Raw genomic sequence first — 24,444 nt, 5'->3', positions numbered from 1 at the left:
ACTTAACAATAGAAAAAACTTCTGAGAAGTGTGTCATTAAGCAATTTTGTTGTTGTGCAACGTCATAAAAGTTACTTACACCAACATAGTTGTTTATTATCACTAGCAAGTATTATGTATTTGATATACCATATATTCTGCACTTACACAAATACCAGTACAGTTTAGTTTACACCAGCATCACTATGCAAGGTATAGATAGCACTATGATAGTACAAATCAATGATATCACTAGCTGATAAGAATTGTTCAGTTCCATTAAAATCTTATGGTGGTCCCCACCATGGTATACACAGTCTGACATTGACCAAAACAGTATATGATAATGGTACAAAGTCATACTTTTTCTGTTCCTGACATGGTAGTAAATTAAGACTGCTGCAAAGATGTTTACTGGTCACTGACTGGGTGAAACCAACACAAAGGCACCTGACTCTGCCATTGGCATGCTAAAATGGTTGGGAAAAAACCTTCCAAAAAACACTTGCTCACCCTGTGGTAAGCAGTTGGACAGTAGCTTTACATCATCAATAGCAATGTCACTGAGGTAACTTGATCCCACAATGCCTTCAAAAGCAATCTGGAATGAAATCAGAGAATACTGCAACATCTGTACATATCTTTCGCAAATGAACACTGAAACTGCAAAGGTCAAAGTTTTTTTTAAATCCTATTGCCAACTGCAGAAGAACTTTTCTTGAAATTTCTCATGAATTTCTTGAAATTCATTTTGTTTCATTCAAAAACTTCACATGACAACATTTTACTACAGATGCTGTGACTAAGTGAAAGTAAAACAAACATGTAATTAAATGTTTACTGATTCAGCTTAAAACTATTTATGGTCAGCATGACATGTGACAATAGTTGCGGCTCTATGCTCCTTGAGGAGTAACAAGGACTAAACTATGATATGTGACAACTTAAAAGGCAGAAAAGGGGGAAGGACAGAACAATAACACTGCTGCTGTTATCTGGCCCTTATAATAATGTTCTATTGATGTAAGCTGTCTGGCCTCTATATTGCTTTAGTTTATCAGTGTAAGCTGTCTGGCCCCTATTGCGTTTTCAATGAGTTTAACAGCTCTTATGAGGAAATACTATGTACACTTATATAAAAAGCATACAAAAAATATAAATCTACTACAGATCTTGAAATTTCCACTAATCATTGTCACATACCATGATTCCTGTTGTGTCTGGCAACCTGGCTTCAGCTCTGTACCACCTGTTACCTTGGTCACCAGAAAGGGACCATATGGCTTGACCCAGACTGGTGGTTGATGAAGCAGCATAGACATTCAGTGTCCCCATGGTGTTGCCATACATGTGATACCAGAATGATACACAGCCAGTTCCTGCCACTCTTGGTGTCCATAACAATGCCCTTTGCCCTGGTTTTCTGGGTGCTGAGCTCTCAATATACAAGTAGTGACCTGGTCACAAGATTATAAATACTGCTTTAACCCTTTAATCTTTGACTAAAATAAACTATCAGATAGTATGCTTATTCATAAAACATCATCCATACCTCAAACCATAAATCTGAGCACTAGTGTTACACGCAAAATGGCAGATAGTGAGCGAGGCTCTATAGCTTTATCATAAGGTTCTGACCAGATGATGTGCCATATGTGTGGTCAGAGCTTGGTCCTGTTCCTACAGTAATTGTAGATTGACTGCTACGGCTCCAATCAAAGTCATCATTAGTTTCTTGTTGATAATGGCAAGCATCACTGGCCTCAAAGTCACAGTCAATATTGGACAGGCTTGAGTCATCTGAAATCAAGAATGTGAGTACAAAATCCTTCTCTAATATATTTATCATATCAAATGCAGTTGCATTGCATTTAAAGTAAGCAAACAGTAATTGAGATATTTTGCACAATGTTGCAGGTATATCTTGAAGCAAGTGTAAAAGTGATAAGAAAATAAGCCTTTGGATGCTAAGACACAGGCATAAATGTGTATCTTTAAGACCTCTAACTGCATTTGTGCATGCATATGAATACACACACTTACATAAAACCATACACAAGCATTCATGCATAGAGATACAGAGACTAACCTGTACAAGGACCTGAAGATAAAGTAACGTCATCAACAGCAATGTCACCGAGGTACGTACTCCCTCTAACTGCTTCAAGCATCACCTATATAAAGGAAAATTTCAATTTTAGTGGTGATGGTAGTCATGAAAATGATAACAATTTATCTCTTGCATCGGTAAAGTGGCTCATGGACTTGGAAGGAAATGGAAGAAAAAGTGGTCAAAATGTTCAGCCAAATGAAAGAGAGTATTACATCTGATTACTTCAACTACAGTCACTGTTAACACATTAAAGAAAATATGAACACAAGAAATTAAGGAACCCTTATGCATGAAACTTACGTTGGTGTAACCAGTATAGAGTGGGTCACCAAACCAGATCTGTGCCTGGTGCCAAACATTGCCTTGTGTTCCATTCATTGACCAGATGGTGAAGTTTCCAGTAGGTCCAGAGAGGTAGACATTGAGTTGTTTGACATGGATACCATACATGTGGTACCAGAAAGCCAGACACAAAGATGTGTCTGGGCGGAAAGAAGGACTTATAAGGCGAGTAGTATCCCCATCTTTTCCAGATGAGGCCTCCATGTAGATGTAGAAATGATCTGAATAGAGAAATTAATAAAATTTTGAAACAAACTCAATCACTTAGGCATCTAGGGCACTTTTGTGTTAGGGAATTTAGCAAGAAAGTTCCAAAGCCTAGTAACAGGGACATTAAGTGCAACTGTTCACAGCGTCTTGGAATTCAGTGACATAGAAGCTCACTTTGAAATAAATGCATTCTTAACCCTTTTCAAAGATGGAAATCTACGCAAAAAAACTTGAGCTCTAAAGATTCACTTTTGTCGCCATGGTGGTCAGCATCTGGACCTGTGCCAGGAGATGCTGTTGGTCCCTGTATACGTATCCAGTCATAGGTATCAGTCTTGTCTTGGTGCCAACTGCAGAAATTCTGTTCAAAGTCACAGCTGAATCCGGCTGCCATGACATAAAAAGTGTCATCTGCTAAATGCTATATGTGCTTTTTACAACTCTAATCACTAACTGCCCTTTCTCTCCATATAATAACCAATAAAATAATCGAACTCTACAGAAGCTTAAGATTTTAAGTATTATCTCTAACCCTTTCTCTGTAATCTAAACAGAAGTAAAAATCCCTTCAACACAATGCTCATACGCATACAAGAACCATGCACAGATGTACATAAGCATGTTTGTTTCTTTTCATGGTGGCAGAATAAGTGATCAAGGGACTAGTGACAGAAGGAATCCTCTTGTATAATCTCTTGTATAATACACAAGAGATAGGTTGCACCACTACTAACACCCCATTTTTCATGCACATAAGTATACAAAGAGGTCATGCATCCTCTGAAATTTATGTATAAAAAAAAAACACTCAAGCAATTATGCCTAGGATAAAAAAAAAATGGTGATCTTACTAGGTACAACGCCAGGTGGTGCAGAGGATGTTACAAAAGGAGCTGTTGTGGTGGGCGCTGCTTGAGATGGCTGGATTGCACATGGGCTTGTGCCATTGATATTAATATCATCCAGAGCAATGTACCCTGTATATGATCTTCCACGGATTGCTTCAAACAAAATCTGCAGTAGTCAAAAACAAAGATGTTAATATTTTCAGACTATCTGCAAAAAGGATCCCGTCAGCTTGATAACAGACCTAACTCACAGAAATTCCCCTACATGATGGTTGCTTTAGGGGCAGTAAATTCACGAAATCTTATGTGAACATTAAATATGATATACAATAAAAAATGACATTATTTCTAAGGCACATTTCGTATGGTCACATGGCCAGCATTCTAAAAAGTTCTTTGTTCATCTAAGAGAATGTTTTTATGTGTGAACACCTATTTGCCTGAGTGCAACCATCTTTGATTACTTGCTCTCTTTAGTGAGCGATCAAAAAGATGTTAAAAAAGGAAAGGAAGATTAGTTCTGCAATAGTTTTGTAATCAATCAGATTTGCTGCAACCATTAGATTTTAACACAGACTTCATTTGTTCACCCCTTGAGTGGAATGGAGAAGTTGATATAATACACAAAAACCAGCTCACACATGCAGTTTCTTTATGCAGACCTTGAATAATTGTACAGGAAAATAAAAATGACAGTATATTACAGTACTGTAAAAGACTAACTGTAAGGTACAGTCTGGTGTGTTGCTAGAAAGGGGTTAGGAGGAACTTATGCTACAGTGTCATGTGATGCCTTGTCTAAGGGCTTCACTACAAAACTCTGCCAAGAAAGCGTCAAATGGTTTGAAATATGGGGACTTTGCTGCTCTGCTTAGTCCCTTTGGTGTGCATTTGTACACATTTGCACATACAATCACACACAACCACACAGCTCATTACAGAGTATGTCTAGAGGGAGGGGAATATATAACTCTCAAACTGCATGTAGGGAAGAGGGGAACTGAGAGTATTCAACCTGCCTTGTAAGTTGTAGATTCTACAGGTAAAGGTACAGCTCCTTGCAGCCATCTATCTCCTTGGTCACCAGACAAGGTCCAGATGACAAAAGGATTTGTGGAGTTCTGAGGACTGATCCATATATTTAAAGTACCAATGTCTGTTCCATGCATGTCATACCAGAATATTAGACAATGAGCATGCTGACTTGGAGACTGCAAGAAGCTCTGAAGGACAGCATGTTGACCTGGTATAACAGGTGTTGATGTTTCGATGAATATGTATGTTCCTAGAAAGAACAGTAAATTCAGTAAACTGAACACTATTTAAAAAGGAAAAATCTTAATGCTTTTAATATCTCATTTTGAGATTACTTGGAAAGGATAGCATCTGAACAAGATAAGAAAAATTCATGCTACTGCAAAACTAAAGTTTCAATAATTAATAAATGTAAACAAGATAACCAAATGTACCAAATTTTAATATAAAAAAAAACTCAGAACAATCTGTGTAAATAAATAGAAAATAATGAATATTTCATCGCCAAAAAAGAGACGCCAAACAACATAACAAACCATTTGCACTGTTGAGTGTATGATCAACAGATGGTCCTGTACCAGTGGTTGTTGTCTTTCCACTCCCCATGATCCAGTCAAAATCATCACTCTGACTATTGGTCCAAGAACACATATCTATCTGGAAGTCACATCGTGCTGTGTAGAAAAAAACCCCAAGTCATTACATGTTTTGAAACATCCTTATGTGCTACAAGACCTTTACATTATGAGCAAAGAAACAATTATTTCAAAATGGGTGCCACTTGTTTTCCCAGTCTTATGTACCTCCAGATAATAACCAAGCATGGTACATTATGTAACTAGAATTTAGCTGTACATGGTAGAGGCTTACATGCCAGATTAAGGCCAATTGGTCAGTTGCTGTCTGGTAAGTGTAGAAGTGTAGAGGGATTGGAGGGGGTCATTGTAAAATGTTCCAAACAACCTACCATTTGGCAAACTCAAGTAATACAACTCCTAATATGGCCTAACACTCAAGAATCCTCCAGTAATTATTAAAGGAGAGGGAGAAGTTTGGCAGAAGAAGTTAGGAGAAAGAAGCTTAGAAAGAGTACAGGGAGGCAGTCTCAAGTCACAGCCCAATCAGTGGAAATTTCAAAGCATGCTGAGGAGAACCCAAGGCCACCTCAGTTAGTAGTTGTCGCAGTTTTCCTTGCTTGCATCAATATATGAGGAGACAAGTAAATGGTTGCCACAATTAAGACTATGCATTTACCATTATCTCTACCAAGTGACCACAAGTGGGATGTGTGGTCGTGTGGTAACATGTACTGTAATCTATAGCTACAATGACTCAATGCAAAGTTCAGTGGGCTGAATACAAATGAGACAAATATCAGCAAGAAAACTTACACCTGCACCAAACCATGGAAATCTTTCAAATGGGCGTGCATTCATTTACATGCCCTCACATGCATGGACAGGCATGCACATGTCTACACACACAACACAAAGAGAAAACACCCAGAGTTGCACTCTAAAAAAATCTTTTCTTAAAACTCTCAAAACTATAAAGATACTTAATAAGCTGATAATTTGCACCTGCTCCTTGACTGCAAGTGCCAGTCTTGAGTGACACATCATCTATGGCAATATCTCCCAGGTAGGATCTGCCAACAATCCCTTCAAACACTAACTGGAATGGCTGGCCATTCATCTGTCCAATACCCACTTGAGCTCTCACCCACTGGTTGCCTTGGTTGCCTGTAGAAAATATCTTTGTGAGAAACAGCTTAACAGAAAACAAAATTACAGATAATCTCGTCTGTTGCAAAGGTAAATGATGGCAGGAGATAAATAATATTAGGAAACTGTTCAGTAATATAATGTCCTAAAGGACCTCTGGAAAGTAAATAAAAAATTAAACAATTAAATTAAATATTACACTATCCATAGGTAATAGTATCAAAACATTAGACTGCATGGCAATGTAATACATTAAATCAACGCAATTACTGAGAATAGGTAACTCAAACAAAAATGAGTTCCATGTTGCTACAGTCCTTAAAATACTAGGTCTTGAGTGTAACTATTGACATTATAGAACCTTTGGTCATTCCAAAGTAACATAACAGCGGACAGAATTATTCAGAAAATCACACTCTCCAATGAGTTAACTTTCAAGATACCAGATAGTGTGAAGACAGGGTTGCCCATGATACCACTGTTCATAAAGTAGACATTCAGTGTGCCAACTGTATTTCCAAACATATGGTACCAGAACTCCAGACATTGGCTAGTGTTTCCAGGAGTGTATAAGTGGGAGATCAACAGAGCTTTGTCACCAGGGTGCTGAGGCACAGATGTCTCAATGTATACATAATGACCTGAAAAAGTTACATGTGAGCAGTCAGTAAAGTAGCTGCATTTTTATCTTTTGCTATAAAGTATTAAAACTCATATGCTTTAACTTCTCATTCCTCATTTACTTTACATCAAGGTAAAAACTTTTGAGATTTTCTTCCATGAAGGTCAAAATATTTGAACTATATCATTGAGTGACAGACCTTCTCTTTCAGTGTCTCTGATTCTTAGCATGACAAATAATTGTGGATATGTCTCCGAGCATCATGTCTTTAACAGTAAAACAGCTGTCAGGTGAGGATGAATAAATAATGATGATGATGTCAAACTCACCTCTATTTGTACCATAGGTGTGATCACTGATTGGCCCTGTACCCACAGTAGTTGTACTTCCTGCTTTCAGAGTCCAGTCAAACTGATCAGTACTAACCTGACTGTAGCCGCATAATGAGCTGTCTTCAAATGAGCAGCTCAGTACGTCAGACATTACTGCAAAGGGATCATCTAAATAGGATCTTCATTGTAATACCTATAAATAATATCACTATTAAAACAGAAACACCCAATGTTAAAATATTTCTTTTAGAATGCAAAAACAATTGTCCACTCTAATGATGACATTTGTTTTTTATCATTACAAAAATGCTATTTAGAACACTGAAAATTTCTCCATGTTTATTTGATAGTATTTATCAAAAGCTGCCTCCTGGCTTAAAAGTTATTTTATTACAAAATACAGAGAGAACCATGACAAAGCAAAGAAATTTTAGGTAAAGATGAGATTATAGTTTTTTTTACCTGGATTACACATGCCTTCAGTATAGGTGATATCATCAATAGCTATGTCACCCATGTAGCCAGAGCCTGTTACTCCTTCCACAATGACCTATTGTGACATATTCACTAGTTGATAATTTTTTCTTTTATCTCTGTATTTTAATTAAATTACATACCCATAGATTTTTACATGCTTAAAACACAAACAAAAACCAAAAAGTACCCCAAGCCCCAAGACCTCAAAACATTCAGCTTATTCTACACAACAAATTTTGCCTTATGCCTGCATTGCTGATATGAGTTTTGTGTATTCAAGCCAATATTTAAAAATGTCAACTTAGAAAAAAAGAATAGGTTGATTATAACAACAAACATAAACATAATTTCAGTCTTCTATAAGTGTCAGAACTGTCTATATGATTGCTGCACTTGGTGAAGTCTGCCAAGCTACAAGGTTCTAAAATATAGTATTAAATATAAAGCTCAAAAGACAGAAGATTATCAGTGAAACACTTCAGATGTGCTTAGGAGGAAAAACTACAACAGTGTTCAATGAAATTTTATAAGCCACCTGCCAAAGAAAAAGATAGTCTCAGCATTTGTATGGTACTAGAGGACTGCATAAGATGCACTCTAACTTAATGCACATAGTCACCTGAAATGGCACAGTACTACTCATGTCCACCTGTGCCTTTATCCAGCTTGGGCCATGTGTGCCAGACCTTGTAAAGACTTTGTTAAGTTGTGAAGGGCCTGTCCTGGTGTAGATGTTAAGATCAGCAACGTTGGGTCCATACATCAAATACCAGAATGTAATGCATTTGGCAGATCCAGACAGTTGTGGGCTTATCAGACGAGCTTTATCACCTTGCTTTCTTGGTTGAGATGTTTCAATATAGGCATAATACCCAGCTGCAAGTTAATACAAAGTGTCCTCCTAAAATACTCCCTTAAACACACGATTCCACAAATAATGCCAAAATTTAGTGTCTTTATGAAAATATTTCATCATCATTTGCAATCGGCTGTCAATAACTTTTTAAGAACAAAATTATTTTGTAAATGTAGCCTTTAAAGTTTCACTTCTAGAAATTCACCTTTCTCCTGCATGTCACTGTCAGTTACAAGTTATTGGTTCTTGTCTTTTGGAAAGCTCATCTCCACACAGGAAAATACTCTCTACAAATTCTATTATTATTAAATCTGGACAGCACCATAAATATATTCATAATGTTGAAAGGTAGAATGGACATAAAACTTAACCAAAAAGATTCAAAAGACTGACTGGAGGAAGTGTGGTCCACAGTAGGGCCAGTACCCACTGTAGGTGTAGATCCTTTGTTTCTGAGCCAGTCAAACTGTTCACTAATATCCTGAGTCCAACCACAAAAGTTTGTGTCAAAGTTGCAGTTGAAAATTCCTTGAGCTGGAAACAAATATTTTGTAAAAATAATCATATTGCAGCTTATTTTAGTAATTGCAAAGTAAGAGAGTTTTATTTATGTCAACTATTGCTGCTGAATGGGAAGATAAACTAGCTTGTGTCGACTAGTGCTACCTGACCGGACCAAGATGAGGTGTCGTAGTTACTTTACAATTTGGAGCGCCTCGGTGCCGCTTCTCCCCACCGTTGGTGATCATGACATCTGAACAAACTTTCTCCACTGGCACCAATTCATCGCTATGCTGTTCAACTCACCTAGTGGACGTCCAGTCCACTCAAGCCCATTACCTAGCCACAGCTTTTTCTGTTTACCTACTCTAAGCTTGCTCACAATGGAACCCTGCATAGCTATCTTAGGTATGCCACGTACCATGTTGTGTGACATGTCGATCTGAACCAACGTAACTTTGGATTGTTACAACCGTGAAAAGGGGAACCTGGTCACTCACCACACTGCTAACCAGGTTTCGCACGAATCCCCCAAATCGCATCTTCAAGCTGTTCTTAGAACACCTCCACCTCGTTGTTACCTAGGTCGGTGTGAGGCGCATGAACTTGAACCACCGAAAGGTTCTGTGGTTTGGCAGCTATGCGAATGGTTGCGTGTCTGCTCAAGATAGCTTCCCAATTTAACTCTGCCTCTGCTATTCTTTTGTGTACGAGAAAGCCTACTCCTAGGTGATATCACATCATGTCTTTCCATCTCACCACTGTAGAATAGCTTGTGGCCAAAGAGCGTCTTCCTCTCGCCTGAACCCCTCCATTGCATCCCGGCAAGCCCCACCACATCCCACCTCTCAAGCTCTCGACAGAGCTCATGAACTTAATTGGAGCATACAGACGAAGTCCCAATTGCTATTTTTTTACACAAAGAAAGTGCACTAACCGGGTATGTTGACACTCAATTTCTTTGCTTGCCGGACCATATCCATTTTAGTATTCATTCTAATTATGGAACCTCAAAAGAGTTCAGTATTTGTTATTTTTCATCACTACCTCCCTGAGCTGGGAGTGGGCCTGCCTTCTTGGATGTGATAGCTATTTCTCATGCTCCCTCTTCGTAATCGAACCCTGATTTTCCATTACTCGTAGTCAACATGGTAGGCCTATCACGTACCATCGACATTTGATGGGGCAGACATTTGAAAGATGCGTTGCCAGCTCTAGGCCATGCGATTGGCACAATTTAAGTTATCCAGAGTCACCAAAAGGGACGGGACCGAAACCCTGACTGGTTTTGAACTAATAAAAGCGCTCTTTCCCGGCTGTGACACCGGGTCGGAGCTGGTTGGCATGTATTAGCTATAGAATTGCCACAGTTATCCAAGTAGATGTGGATCATCTAAGGAACCTCAACTGATTTAATAAGCCATTCGAGGTTTCACCGTACCAGGGTGTGAACTTAGACAAGTGTTTCCAAGACAATTTTTTTTTCTCTGAAGGCAAGTGGACAAATAATCAAAGCCTAACATTCATTCAAAATTCTAGAAATATAAGAAAAAGTATGTATGAACTATGTTGAAGCATTTAATTGACATTCTAATATTAATTAAGCTCATACTGACCCATGCTGGTGCTGAAAGGTGTTGTGAATGTAGGAGGTGTGCCAGTAATATTCAGGCCTCCCCTTTCTGACACAAAAGCGAAACCAAATAACCCACATTAAAGAATGAATCAAATCTAAAATAACCAGGATTATTAGGATTAAGGAGCTGGATTTCTCATTATATTATTCATTAGTACAACAGATGAAAGAAAACTGACTGTGTGAAAGATCAACACACTTTTTTGAAAATTACATCATACTTTTATGAATCAATGCCAAATAAAATAGTTTGAAGTACCCATTAAACTCCAGAGAAAAAACACTTGCCTCCACATGTCGAGCTTGTGAACTCAATGTCATCAATGGCAATATCTCCATATGGTCCATTTCCCCGTACTCCTTCAAATAAAATCTGGAAAGCATGTCCATGAGACTGACACAAGACCAAACGCTTATGATGACAGATAAAGACTGTTTCTGGTGGGGAGCAGAACAATTATTTTAGGTAGATATATCACTAAAACAGTACAACTATGTATGATTTGTTTTGCACAATGTGGGATCCGAAGGTTTTTATTTTATTGTTTGATAAACTTCTTGTACTTGACCATTCCTCAAATGAAAACAATTTGATATTTTTATTGTCACACAATTAAATATTACATTTGAAAAATAAACACACAGTAGCAATTTAATAAGTAAGAATAATGTATATCAAGTATGTCAAATATAATACTTATTTCTAAAGTAACCAACTGGCCAAATGCCATATTGTAATTTTCAAAAATGTGCAAAGCATCATTACATAAATTAAGAACCTTTCTCGCCACATAATGTGCTCATTATATAAGTAATTTATAAATGCAGATTTACAGATGTACAATTAAAAGCTATCAATACAGAAGTAATGAAACAAGAACTGAGTTTATCAAACTACTGAACTTAATACTCTCAAAGAAGTAACCAAGAAAGAAAGATGAAGAAACAGAAAGGAAATAAATGAATGCCTGGTTATTTACAAAGCAGGATGCCTGAAAAATAAGAAAACTCACATAGTAGTTGAGATTTGAGAAAATGGGTGCCTGGCCAAAGATCCATTTATCACCTTGGTCACCTTTTTGTGTCCAGATGGTGTAGTTGGATGTGCCCACCTGTACGTACACACGAAGGCTACCAATGTTTTCTCCATTCATATGATACCAGAATGTCACACATCGTGCCTTTGTGGGTGAGAATACTTGACTTATAAGCCATGCACGATCACCAGGATGCTGGGGACTTGAAGACTCCATGTAGATGTAGGTACCTAAGTAAAAGATGATCATTTTTATTATGAATGAGTATATTTTTTCCATCATTTAAATTTTGAGCAAGACTTCATGTATCTTCAGGTATCCAGGTGCAAACTCTTTGAAATTTTAAGACTCAAAGTTGAATTAGACAATAAGGTTAAAAAGCCTCTTTCCAAAGCACCATGTATATGTGTATACATACAGGTCAAACTGAGATTTTCTGCTAATTATATTATATATAGGTTCAATTGCCTTCTAAGGATAATATGCATATGCACCCACATATATATAGTCTTAAACTGACCTTTTACTGTATTTAAAGTGTGGTCAGCTGATGGCCCAGTATTGGCAGTGTCTGTTGCACCTTGATGCAGTGTCCAGTCAAAGTCATCTGACTGGAGATTTTTCCATGTGCACAGTCCTGATTCAAAGGTACAACTTCCATCACTTGCTGCAAAAAAATAATGTGACAGGATCTAATGCAGTGTCTTGACCAGAAAATGATTTCCATCATGGACAAAATTTGTCTTCAAAGATCCAAAAGGAAATGTAAATAACTTACACGAGCAGGCTCCAGAGGCAACAACCACATCATCGATGGCTATATCTCCAAAGTAAGTGGTCCCCTTGATACCCTCGAACACAATCTGAAATTAGATTACTTCAAAATCAAGCAGCCAATATGCTATAAAATTGCACATGAAAATATGTTGCTTAAACACAGGTGAAAGAGAAGAAATGTGAGAAATTACTCTCTACTATTACATTATCCACAATAATATCCATTTTTGTGTGTTCACACACACACACAGACATATATAATGAAGAATTTTCTGTTTATGAACGTGATCTCTAGCACATTGAGTAAATAACAGATGCACCAATCCTTCAATCTGTAACTTTAATAATATTTATAAAAACCAATAATAGAGAAGTAACTATTATGTCCTTTTCCCCAACACATGGTTTATTCAAGGACTAGACAGTCACACAGAGCTCATAAGTTAAAAAAGAGATGTAATCTTATAATCTCAACAATGTTTATGGTCATAAAAGAAACACATTTCCTTATCAAAACTAGTTGTTACTCCTCTTCTTAGAGTGATAAAATACAGTGGCTAATCATGGATGGAATTGTAACATAGAATTTGATTGTTTATCAAATTAAAAAATGTCACCCCTTCTTACTCCCCAAAGATGGCATTCAGTGAAAATTGCCAGCCCCTTTCTCCTGTTGTCATGTGCTTTCTCACTGCTCTATTTGTGCATAAATTCTGTGACTGGAGCAACCTGACCTCAACTGATGTTGGACGACCAGTTGACACCTACCACTGACCTCCCAGATATTGAAACCTTACTTGCAGGGCTGATCAGCAAGAAAGAACACAGGTTATGTGGATCAACCCACTGATCCAGCAAGCTAGCAAATTTCAGCTGCCAAGATCAACCACACTGCCCAAGATCAAGCCATCATAACAGCCCACCGAGTATGTGCATAAACTTGCATGCACAGACCCTCTATCTCATCTCCTATACCTAGAAACAGGCCATTCTTGCAATGTTACATCTTCGGATTATGAGTCAAGCAGGACATGGAACTGAAAAGGGTTGAGGTCATATTATGCTTCCTGTTCCCTGGAAGTGAAAGTGCCTATATGCACCTCTACTAGATCAATACAGCACAAAAAAAGAAAAAAAAAATCATAAATTACAAAAATATGCCATGTTAGTTTATTAAGAAACAGTTTCTCCCCTTTCTGCATTCATGTACTATAAGATGTTATGCTTGGAAAAGAACATAGAGCAAGTGTCTGCTCCCTTGCCAGATTACATCATTTTTGAGAGCAAGTCATCCTACTGTTTATATGTCTTGAGCGCTGTGCAATATAAGATGATTCTAGTATTATAGTATATGGTCTAGTCCTTACAGATTATCTACATTTCTTACATGAAAAATACTAAGGCCTATAACTTCACAAAATAGTATGATGCAACACACAAGTTTTACATAATTTTCAAGGTAAATATACTCCCAAATGCAATAACCCAATACATTTCGTGTTCTGTTGAAATTAGTGTACACAGAACCACCACACCTCTCCAGCTTAGAAAAGCACTGTTGCAGATATCACTGCTGAGTGAACCACAATGATAAATTAGTCTTAAAAAAGATGGTAACATCAGTATTTCAATATTTTAGGCAGGTTCTATTTTCAAGCTATCCATTTAACATACAAGTTTTCTTTAAATAATTCTTACCTGAAAGGGACTTGTCAGCTTTGATGCAGCAAGATTTACTTGTGCCATATGCCATTTATTGCCTTGGTTGCCAGTTAATGACCATTCGGGGTTGCCCAAAGCATTGTTAGTTTTCAGCTGCAAACATTCACAGTCTAGTCAAGACATTAAAATCAAATAAATTTTAATTTATTCTCTTTTGATCTCGATGTTTCACTTAGCTGAACATTAAATACGTCCCATAAATGTAAAATTGCCTAATAATCTAATAAGCATAACATCCACAGTCTTAAGCACACATACACATACACACCCATCTGTATATGTATACATAAAACACCCACACCTCTAGATGCATGCTTCTACATATACATAGCAAGCTGTGAAACTTACTCTGACACTCAGCATGCCAATGCCAATCCCAAACATGTGGAAGTAGAAAGACAGACAGACATCACTTTGGCTTGCAATATGTTGAGGAGAGAGTAACATAGCATTGTCTCCTTGGACACGTGGTGAAGATGTCTCGATGTACATATAATGACCTAAGAAAAATTGATACATTTGAGCTAAGATTTAAATTCTGATTTTCGTATATGACAGCATCACATATCCTAGGATACTACTATATACAATTTTTGGGGAGCTGATTTTGAAGTGGCTATAGTAGTGATCTCGAAAACCATTTGGTAAGTACTTAGAACTTACTAGTTGCTATCAAGGAGGATTTTTTAAATGTCACATACAGGTAAACTAGTTCTTTCACTATTCTTCTAATCTGAATTTTGGAAAACAGGAAGGATTACCTATTAAACAAAATATTCATAACTAGGTATATCATGCCCTTTTCAGGTCATCAGAAGATAGGTGTTAAAGACCTCACTTTTCTCAGGGTCAGCTTTGTGTGAGGGAAGTGCCCATCTCCTCTCCCTCTCTACCTTACCTTTTCCAACCATCTTAAGAGTCAGATACCCATTCGAGCCAGCTGGGTCGACTGGGGGAAGTGAGCTGCACTAAATGGGTATCAAATTGGTGTGTCTCTCAGTTTGGTTGCCAGTGCTCTAACCACTCAGCTATCGGCTCCCTCAACTCACCAGTAAATAAATCCCAAAAATGCAGTAAACGTTATCAATAGCCTATTTTGAGCAATAAACCTTCCTTTATCTCCAAATTTTGGGCAAAATATTTGTGTCAATGCCATGATAACCTTGAGCTGTTCCATAAGTATGGTCAAAGGAGGGTCCTGTATTGCTAGTGCTAGTGATGCCAGTTTGCTGTGTCCAATCAAACTTGTCTACAGTTTGTTCTTGTGTGTAGCCACACAGCAGAGGATCTTCAAAATTACAGGTTCCTCCATCATTGCCATTATTGCTACCTGCATGAAAAAAGATATATGTTAAATATAAAATATAATCTACATATTACATACATGTATTGTATTTTCATTCTTCTAAACAGTTTCTTCTTTGTATTGCCCTAGATGACATAACTGTATGGAGTTATCTCGACTAGCTACCTCAATTCCTGCTAACAATTGGTCTGGCCTGACCAATGAATGGGGAGAACCCTAAATCAACCAACTCACCCCTCCCACTATCTGGCCTTTGCCAGCCATTGAGTTCTCCTTCTCCAGTTTTTTGTCCGGCTTCATGCAGTTAAGATGTGTGTTAGCTACCTTGTTTAAGCTGTCTCTTGGATAGACTAGGTGCGGCCTGTGAAATGTGATGAAGTTTCCTGAGTTTCCTTCTATGCACAGTGTTCCATGTGTTTCATGGCTGCGCAGTTGGTGGCCGGTAGCATAGCACCTCCACCCACCGCCAAGTCCAGCAATGGAGGATGTTGATGCACGTGGGTCACCTCTGCTAACAGGTTCCTTTATTTTCTGAGTGCATGAGTGTTCATGTAGTTACAATGTTGCCTACCTTTCAGCAAACTAACAGCAAATGGCATGATGAAGGATTTGCTGAAGAATCATATAATGAAATCAATAAAATATAACTAAAGGTCAGAAAGTCCATAAAAATTCTGTTAAAATGCTTGATTTTCTTACAATATCCATCTCCCCATGTGATGTCATCAATAGCTATATTTCCTTGGGGACCATTTCCACGCACTCCTTCAAACACAACCTGCATATAAATTGAAACAATCATGAACATCTAAAGTCTCCCCAGATCTTGGATTAGAAGACTGGACAAAGAAAACTTGTATATCACATCCATTAATCCATTTATACCCCATGTTTCATTATTGAAACAAATATTTTTTGTCTCTTCAAATTCTTATTCCTTGAATATCTTTAGGTCACATGCATGTATTTTATGCAAAACTTAAAAAATTTCAACCTCCATAATAAATGGGTTAGAGTACAAAGAATGGGTCATATCAAATGCTGTGTTGCCTTTTGTAACTGTATTTTTTAAAATAGCTTAGATACTACTGTTACATGCATTCATGACAAAGCTATCTTTGTTCTGCTCTAATAGCCAGCATGAGATTAAGACAGTCAGCTATCAATCTACACTGGCATGAAATATTTCTCAAACAATTCTTGAAAAACAAATCCTGGTTTTCTTAAAATTCTTTGATAAAACTGTTCTGTTACTAACAGTGGCACTCTAGAGAAAATGGCTGAGAAAGTTGATATATATGTATATTTGTCCATTGATATAAGTGAATGCATGAGCATTAAGCGTAATTCACTAAACTCGTTACAGTTTAATCAAACATAACAGTTGTAAAACCACATCTATCTGATGGATGAGCATGAAACTGAACTGTAAAGAGCTAGTCACAAGGAATCTTTATCACACAAAAATGAAAAATTCAGACTTCTGTGTTTATCTTTCTTTTTTGCATTACTTTCTCTTTCACGTTTATCCTTACCTGAAACTCTTTTTGAGTGTTGCCTATGTTTACATCAACAGCAGCATTAATCCAGTTGCTGCCCAATGTGCCAGTCCTTGTCCACACAGGCTGACCAAGATTGGAATCACCCACTACATACATATTGAGTGTTTGGACATTTGGACCATACATGTAGTACCAGAATATCAAACATTTTATTCCTGTCCCTGTCACAGGAGGGCTCAGCAGCCTGGCTTTGTCACCTGATTGTCTTGGAGCTGAGGTCTCAATGTAAGCAAAGTACCCAACTGCAAAAAAAAACCAAAAAAAAACGGTCAAGTTGTCATCTGTGGCCAAAGCCATCAATAAAATTATAATTCTTAATGTTAAGAAGAAAATGTCTTACCTCCATTTGTGTGGTCAGCTGATGGCCCTGTGCCAGGTCTGCCTGCACTACCTTTATGACGTGTCCAGTCAAACTGGTCGTCTGATGCTTGAGTCCACCCACAGAAGTTGCTCTCAAAATTGCAGTCAAATGTACCTGCCACTGAAGAAGTAATAAAAATAAAATGATACTTCCTCCAGCACCATAATCTGTAACTATTCATCTACTATCATCACAATAAAGATCAACAATGTCCTTCTCATTATCATCATCGTTAGTACTATTTCCACTTTTAAAATAATTAACTACATAACTTACATTTCCTTTGCAAAAATATTTTCAGAATAATTCTGCTAACTTTTTGAAATGTCTTATTCACTTTCATGCAAATTGTTTACATGAGGTAGCTGTGATGGGGGAGGTCCTGGCTGTGGACGCAGTAGTTGTAGTGCTGAGAGAAGATGGTCTAGCCAGTGAAGGGGTGTATGCACATGAGCCACTTCTGTAAGCCACATCATCAACAGCAATGTCTCCCAGATCACCTTGACCCACCACTCCCTCAAAAAGAATCTAAAGAAAGAAACAGAGTACATCTAATCAGCCTTCCATCTAAAAATATTTGAGAATCAAAAGAAAATAAAATTTTTCAAGTTGTTTCCTAAATAGCAAGTGGTATATGTCACGGACCAGTCCGTGCCTCCATGTTGTTGTTTTTTTTTTGTTTTTTTTAAAGGTTAGTTTAACCCCTTCGCCACTTATGAACTGCAAGAGTAGAAAGCATGTACAGGAGAATGAGAATGTAAGCAAGAAAAGGGTTACCAGTGACACTGAGTATTTGGTGAACACTTCCGCCGTAGAATTTTTTGCGGGAACGAGGGTGAAATAGTACTCAGGCCCGGGATAGCGAAGGAAGATGTGCGTGAGTCACGAGCTGTAAATCTCCCTAGCTGAGATTACAGAGGTATCCATCGACTCTGGATATACGGCGCGATACTGACCTTTTGGTGTATCTTTTTGGGATTTTGCTTACGGAATTGTAATGCAACTCATGTAGATTTTAAAGTTGTGAACATGAATATATGAGAGAAAGATATGTTGATTGGAGAATATTGTTTAGAACAGTAGTATAGTGTAAATTTGAGTTACAGGTTTTTACCGGTGTGGGGTTATTGAGTTGAAGTCTTTTTGAAGTAGGAAGAATTAAATCAACTCCCACGACCATTCCTCGATCGCCTGCGGTACAACACCCAGCAACGCCTGGGCTCGGGCAACCGTCGGCCTCGTGACGTCACCGTGGAGTACCGCTGTTGTGATTGCTGGACCCACTCCCCCAACTTCCCACGACATAGCCATCGTGTACGGCCTTGGAGTGTCATCCGTCGCTGAGCTACATGGAGCGACCAAAGAGTTTCCTATCCCCTCGGGAAAGGCAAAACCGCTTCGAGGGCATTACAAGTGTGATTGGTGTTACTCGTATTCAAACTAGAGATGCGAAGGGCGACCACCATGCGCTAGTCAGTCGCCGAACTGTGAGTATGGTTACAGGCAACTGATATTTTGAAGAGGCACTGTGAAGAAGCTTAGAGAGGGTGTGTTGGTGAGTCAGTATACATGGATAGGAACTGATACATCGAGGACTAGAACATTGGAAACTGTTGTGAACTATGAGGGATTGATATATAGAGTAGAGTAACCAAAAAAATGTAGTAATCACCACTAAAATATATCGATTTTCAAAACAAAATGGACACACCTTAAAATCAGAAGATGACACAACTGGAAATCTTCCCTCCATCCACTTGTTTCCCTGGTTACCAGACAGCATCCACATTATCCTACCTGGCAGAGATCCATTGCTGGTCAAGTAGACATTAAGTGATCCTACTGCAATTCCATACATGTTGTACCAGAAGGAAAGACAGTGAACACTCTGCCCAGTTTTAACCAGACTTTCGCTCAGCAGCCAGGCTTTTTGACCTCTATGTTGAGGTAAGCTTGCTTCAATGAACACATAGTAACCTGGAATTCAAAGACCATTGCCTTGCCATTAATAAATTAATAATTTAAAAACAACATAACTAAATGTATATATTTTCCTCATAGTGCAGTTGAATATTTAAAACAAAATTAAATGCTTTATCAGGCAAAATTTAAATGCTAACATTCATCAAAACAGTGATAAAAAGATAATTAAATATATCATTTTGTTCAATGCTTCTTGATTTCTGAATATTTCTCATTCATGATAAAGGAAGTTTATAACTCTAATTACCATTTGCTGTGCCCATTGTATGGTCTGAAGAAGGACCAGTTCCTGCACTGGGTGTACCTCCATGTTGAATCACCCAGTCAAAGTCATCACCGCCTCCTTGCTTGACATTTACAAAGGAACACAAAGTTCCTCTGTCAAAGCTGCAAGAACCTATGTGAGAGGAACATAGAAGAAAATGTATAATAATGAGAAATCAGTTTCCACATATCTTGTGTTCTTGTCTTCTCTCATTCTCACCCACCCAAACACACACACGCATTTAAAACTGCCAGGCTGAAATAAAGCAGTTTATGTGATCAGTTTTAATAAGGCAATCCTTCTGAACCTGGTAAATGGTGAATGAGGACTGGGAATCAGTGACAACCCCTGTTTCTGAACTAGGAAGAAGAGTACAACATTGCAGCTGATTGATTGTGCTCTCTTATTAATGCTGCAAACTCCAAAATAATAGTATTAGCACTAGTAGAGCAAGCATGCAAAAAAGAGTTAAGTGGTATGGGGTAGGGGAGGTTGAATTTGTGAACTCCATAATCAGCTATATATCAGCTATAGGTTTGTGAAATGATGGAAAGATGATGACCAAGAAACAAACAGTTTGAGATTGACTGACTTTTAATTAAGAAATTAATTTTACTGCATGAACCAGGTTTAGCGCAGAAAGAATCTTCCAGCTAAGACACTGTTTTACATGCATTGCAGAGTGACAAAATTCAGTACATGAGTTTGTAGAATTTTTTTCTACACCTCTCAACAAAAGTCCTACAGATGACCAGATAATTCTTGTATGCTACAGCTGGTCATTACTTACCAGCTGCACTGCAAGGTCCTGAAGTAACATTTAAGTCATCAATGGCAATGTCTGATGTGTCGCCTGCTCCCAAGACTCCTTCAAACTCCAGCTGCAAAATTTTCAATAATGAAATAGACCAGATTAAAACCTAATACTTTCTAAATTTTCGCAGCTTCAACTTTTGCCAGTGATTGAATATAAAAATAGAGACCTGAATAAATGACAACAGTTACTTCCCAAGATTCTTTTTAAGAAAACATTAAAGAAAAGATGAACATATAATGAGCTTTCTATAACAGCCCTAGGAGTGATATTTTTCCATCACTCCTAAATCCTAAATAGCTGCATGGAATCTGTTTGAGAGATTTTTACACTTCAAAATCCCATTTTCAGAGCTATATCCAGGTATTTTATTTCCACTCAAACATGCATACAAATGTTTATAGCATGTATTGTCTATCTCTTCAACTGAGACTTCAGCAGGTTTAACTGTGTGTGATCTGTGTGCCATCTGAAAACTTATTTGTGCGCTTGATCACTAATATTAGAGAGGTTATTTACTCACTGAGAATGTACTAGTAGGTTTTAGAGAAACTTGAGCCACATTCCATTTGTTTCCTTGGTTTGAGCTTCTACTCCAAACAGGTAGACCTCGATTGCTGCCAATACGAACATAAACATTCAGCCGACCCATCTGAGAGCCATACATGTGGTACCAAAAAGTCAGGCAGGCTGGGCCAGGAGGTGCCTGTGGTGAAATCAGGCCTGCTTTTTGCCCTGGCTTTTGTGGAGAGGATGCTTCTGTGTAAATGTAAAAGCCTGAAAATGAACAATGCTGAATTCAGAAATCTAAAATTTTTCCGGTGGGATTTAAGCAGAAAAATACTAATTTTAGTCCTTTTTTTTTACTATTCAATGTTACTTAATATACTTATTCTGTTCAAAGCACTTATAAGCATCACTACCAGAGCTAGTTCCTTTGGTGTGATCTTGTGTGGGTCCTGTATTGGAGCTGATTGTAGGTCCACTTTTGCGGATCCATTTAAAGTCCTCTGCATCATCAGTATAGCCACACTTGTTAGACTCGAAGTCACAGGACAAAACTGCAAACTGGCCTGGCTGACCTGCCGTTGATATGAAAATTAACATACAAAGCATGTAGACATACAAAAAATAATGCAGCAAATCCACCATTCACACTGCACAATTACTGCCTAGATCTCTAAATCAAAAAAATAACCAGTAACAACATTAAAATCTAATAAAAGAGATGAACGTAATGTTATCTGTGTATTTGTCAGTGAACTGCAGTGTTAACATTTAAATAGATTTTTTTTTTAAACAGCAAACAGTTTAATTAACTATTCACATACACCTGAGTTATGCTAATGGGTGTACAGTGTACAATCACAGCAAATAAAGTTAACTACTAAAGAAAAAGTTTTATTTCAGCTGTGTTATTTGTATTTGTAGTCAATGGAGATCTAATATGACAGAAAACATGAGCACACCTAGGCAGTTTCCATCCGTAAGATTGAAGTCATCCAGTGCTATATCTCCCTGATCTTTGGTTCCTCTCAAACTTTCTACTATGATCTATGAAAAAGAATCATCATCATCACCATCATCATTGTTGTTACCATCATTTATACCACACATTTCCCTGCTGCTGTAGCTTTCCTAGTATGTATAAATAGCTATGTTATAGAGGAAGAAAGGTGTATTTACAGTAGTCAACAGCAGTCCTACTATATGGTTCTGAAATCTGGAGAGTGACAAATAAAATCTACAAGCTCCAAACCCTTACCGACTGATGCCTATATGTCCTGTCCAGTGCATTAGATGGCCCAAAAGGATCTTCAATATCAGCATGTGGGGAAAAACCCCAACCAAAATCCCATTACATATCGCTTTAAAGACAGCCCTAAAATATTGCCAGGCTGCAAAAATGGGACATTCAGCACCACATGATCACAGATAAGCCAGTCCCTACCTGCAGAGTTCCAGCAGGAACAGTAAGCTGGGTATGATGCCAATTGGGACCCTGGGTACCACTCAATGTCCAAACAGGTGAAGCTGCTCCAGTGGAGTTCTTGAAATATATGTTCAGTTTGTTGACATTTGCCCCATACATATTATACCAGAAGGAGAAGCAAGACACATGGCCAGACTGAATATTTAGAGTGGGACTTACAAGCCGAGCCCTTGCATTGTTTGTAGTATTTGATGTTTCAATATAAACATAGTATCCCTCTGGAACAAAGACAATTTATGATCCCTTTATCACAGCACTGAAAATGAAGTTTTTTGCAGAACCTACTAAAATAACACATCCACTGAATAAGAAAGCTCATCTTCATCACCATCAACTCCTCCTCTCATCCCAATGCTTCTATCAGTAAGAAAATTTGACTTTGCATAAAATACATCTCCATATAAAATGCATACAATTTACAGATAGAAAGAAATTGGAAACTTATTATGCATTCCAGCCGTCTATCTGATAATCAAGGCAATGAATGGTGAAATAAATAACAGTAACTATTTTCCAAGCAAAAAATGGCAGATATAGATACACAGCTTGTCAACATACTTCCACTGGTATGATCAGAACTGGGTCCTGTGCCTTGTGTTGCTGTGGCCCCTCTATTGCGTAACCAGTCAAAATTATCACTATGATCCTGAACCCAGCCACAAAGGTCAAAAGTGAAATCACAAGCAACACCGGTGCCACCTGCAAAAAGATATTTTTTTAAAAAAGCAAACTGAATTTACGGTAGTAATGGTCACATAATGTCTGCATAACACATAACACCACTGAAAACTAAAATTGTTTTGAAACAAAACACAAGAAAATTGTTATTTTAAAACTTAAAAAAAAAAAAACCAACTAAAATCCTTGACTCTTAAAGAAACACAAGCAAACTTTTCATTGATAGTCTCAAATTTATAGATATTTCCAATGGACACATTGTGTTGTGCAACAAGAACATAGGAGTATCTGCATGCATGAATGAAAAAGGCATGTACGAGTGTTTCAACATGTGTTCAAATTTCTTCAACCATGCATGGTGAGTGTAGAATAATAATGCTTCCGTAATATGATGCAATGGAAAAGTCTTTTTAAGCTGTAATGAAGAGTTTTTGTATTAATTTGGGATAAACACACATGTATATTATAAATATTTATCTACTATTGTGATTCCAATAAGCACTTTTAAAAGCCTAGCAGGACTACTTATAGCTAGAACTGCTTGACTCTCAACTTGTAAATGCTGTTATTAAACCAAAGCAAATTACCAGGTCAAATGACATTCTAAGACTGTTTCAAACAAATTAAGCTTGTTTTATACCTGTGGGATGAACAGTAGTCCTAGGCGTTGATGGGGTAGAGGTGCCCAAAGATGTGGCCTGGAGTTGTCTGAAAGTCACTGATTGGGCTGGAGCAATCAAAGCTGACTGAGGAGTCACTGAACAAGCAAAATTGGAACATGTTAAAACATTAATTGAACCTTACTCTTTTATGCAACAATACATATGATGCTGTACAGGCAGTAAAATGAGAGGAAATAACATTAAATATTTTAAATCTTTAATAATTATATAATGCACTGAATGATACATACATCCACATGGGGAAGCCTTATCAAATGAGACATCATCAATGGCAATTCTTCCATTCCAAGTTGCTCCACGAATTGTCTCAAAGACGATCTAAACAGTAATATTCAATATATTCAGGTGTATTAACAGATGAACATATACATGATAAGGACCCACATGCATGACTAACATACAAGAGTATGCACATGCGCGCACACACACAAATGCACAACACCACCCTTTTATGCAATACAACAAATTTAACACAAAGACAGGATTTTCTTCATTGTGAAAACAGCAAATAAGTACGTTATAATATAAAAATTAACTTAAGGAAAAGTATTTTAATTATTATATATCCTAGTGAAAACTTCAACATCA

General features: G+C 37.6%; 1 protein-coding gene across 1 annotated transcript in view; it reads right to left on the bottom strand.

Moving 5' to 3' along the window:
• Positions 1-24,444, bottom strand: part of LOC112558571 (MAM and LDL-receptor class A domain-containing protein 2-like) — a 45,276-nt gene that overhangs the window by 11,085 nt on the left and 9,747 nt on the right. The window contains exons 18-54 of the mRNA XM_025229111.1: positions 24,087-24,174; positions 23,814-23,930; positions 23,054-23,194; positions 22,454-22,713; positions 21,972-22,056; positions 21,426-21,584; positions 21,026-21,279; positions 20,479-20,569; positions 19,671-19,820; positions 19,152-19,417; positions 17,797-17,968; positions 17,420-17,560; positions 17,053-17,321; positions 16,217-16,295; positions 15,374-15,541; positions 14,560-14,711; positions 14,188-14,304; positions 12,491-12,575; positions 12,233-12,379; positions 11,689-11,942; positions 10,964-11,048; positions 10,656-10,721; positions 8,932-9,072; positions 8,302-8,558; positions 7,668-7,755; positions 7,203-7,358; positions 6,695-6,892; positions 6,108-6,269; positions 5,064-5,201; positions 4,512-4,777; positions 3,496-3,658; positions 2,894-3,031; positions 2,393-2,655; positions 2,069-2,153; positions 1,618-1,779; positions 1,183-1,436; positions 493-580 (exon numbers count right to left, since the gene is read on the bottom strand). Coding sequence (XP_025084896.1) covers positions 493-580; positions 1,183-1,436; positions 1,618-1,779; positions 2,069-2,153; positions 2,393-2,655; positions 2,894-3,031; positions 3,496-3,658; positions 4,512-4,777; positions 5,064-5,201; positions 6,108-6,269; positions 6,695-6,892; positions 7,203-7,358; positions 7,668-7,755; positions 8,302-8,558; positions 8,932-9,072; positions 10,656-10,721; positions 10,964-11,048; positions 11,689-11,942; positions 12,233-12,379; positions 12,491-12,575; positions 14,188-14,304; positions 14,560-14,711; positions 15,374-15,541; positions 16,217-16,295; positions 17,053-17,321; positions 17,420-17,560; positions 17,797-17,968; positions 19,152-19,417; positions 19,671-19,820; positions 20,479-20,569; positions 21,026-21,279; positions 21,426-21,584; positions 21,972-22,056; positions 22,454-22,713; positions 23,054-23,194; positions 23,814-23,930; positions 24,087-24,174 — 5,905 coding nt within the window. The remainder of the gene's footprint in view (positions 1-492; positions 581-1,182; positions 1,437-1,617; positions 1,780-2,068; positions 2,154-2,392; positions 2,656-2,893; positions 3,032-3,495; positions 3,659-4,511; positions 4,778-5,063; positions 5,202-6,107; positions 6,270-6,694; positions 6,893-7,202; positions 7,359-7,667; positions 7,756-8,301; positions 8,559-8,931; positions 9,073-10,655; positions 10,722-10,963; positions 11,049-11,688; positions 11,943-12,232; positions 12,380-12,490; positions 12,576-14,187; positions 14,305-14,559; positions 14,712-15,373; positions 15,542-16,216; positions 16,296-17,052; positions 17,322-17,419; positions 17,561-17,796; positions 17,969-19,151; positions 19,418-19,670; positions 19,821-20,478; positions 20,570-21,025; positions 21,280-21,425; positions 21,585-21,971; positions 22,057-22,453; positions 22,714-23,053; positions 23,195-23,813; positions 23,931-24,086; positions 24,175-24,444) is intronic.

Source organism: Pomacea canaliculata, linkage group LG3 (assembly GCF_003073045.1).
Source record: "Pomacea canaliculata isolate SZHN2017 linkage group LG3, ASM307304v1, whole genome shotgun sequence".
NCBI classification, from domain to species: Eukaryota; Metazoa; Mollusca; class Gastropoda; order Architaenioglossa; family Ampullariidae; genus Pomacea; species Pomacea canaliculata.
The sequence above is the reverse complement of the archived record's forward strand: the minus strand, read 5'-3'. Positions and strand labels throughout refer to the sequence as shown.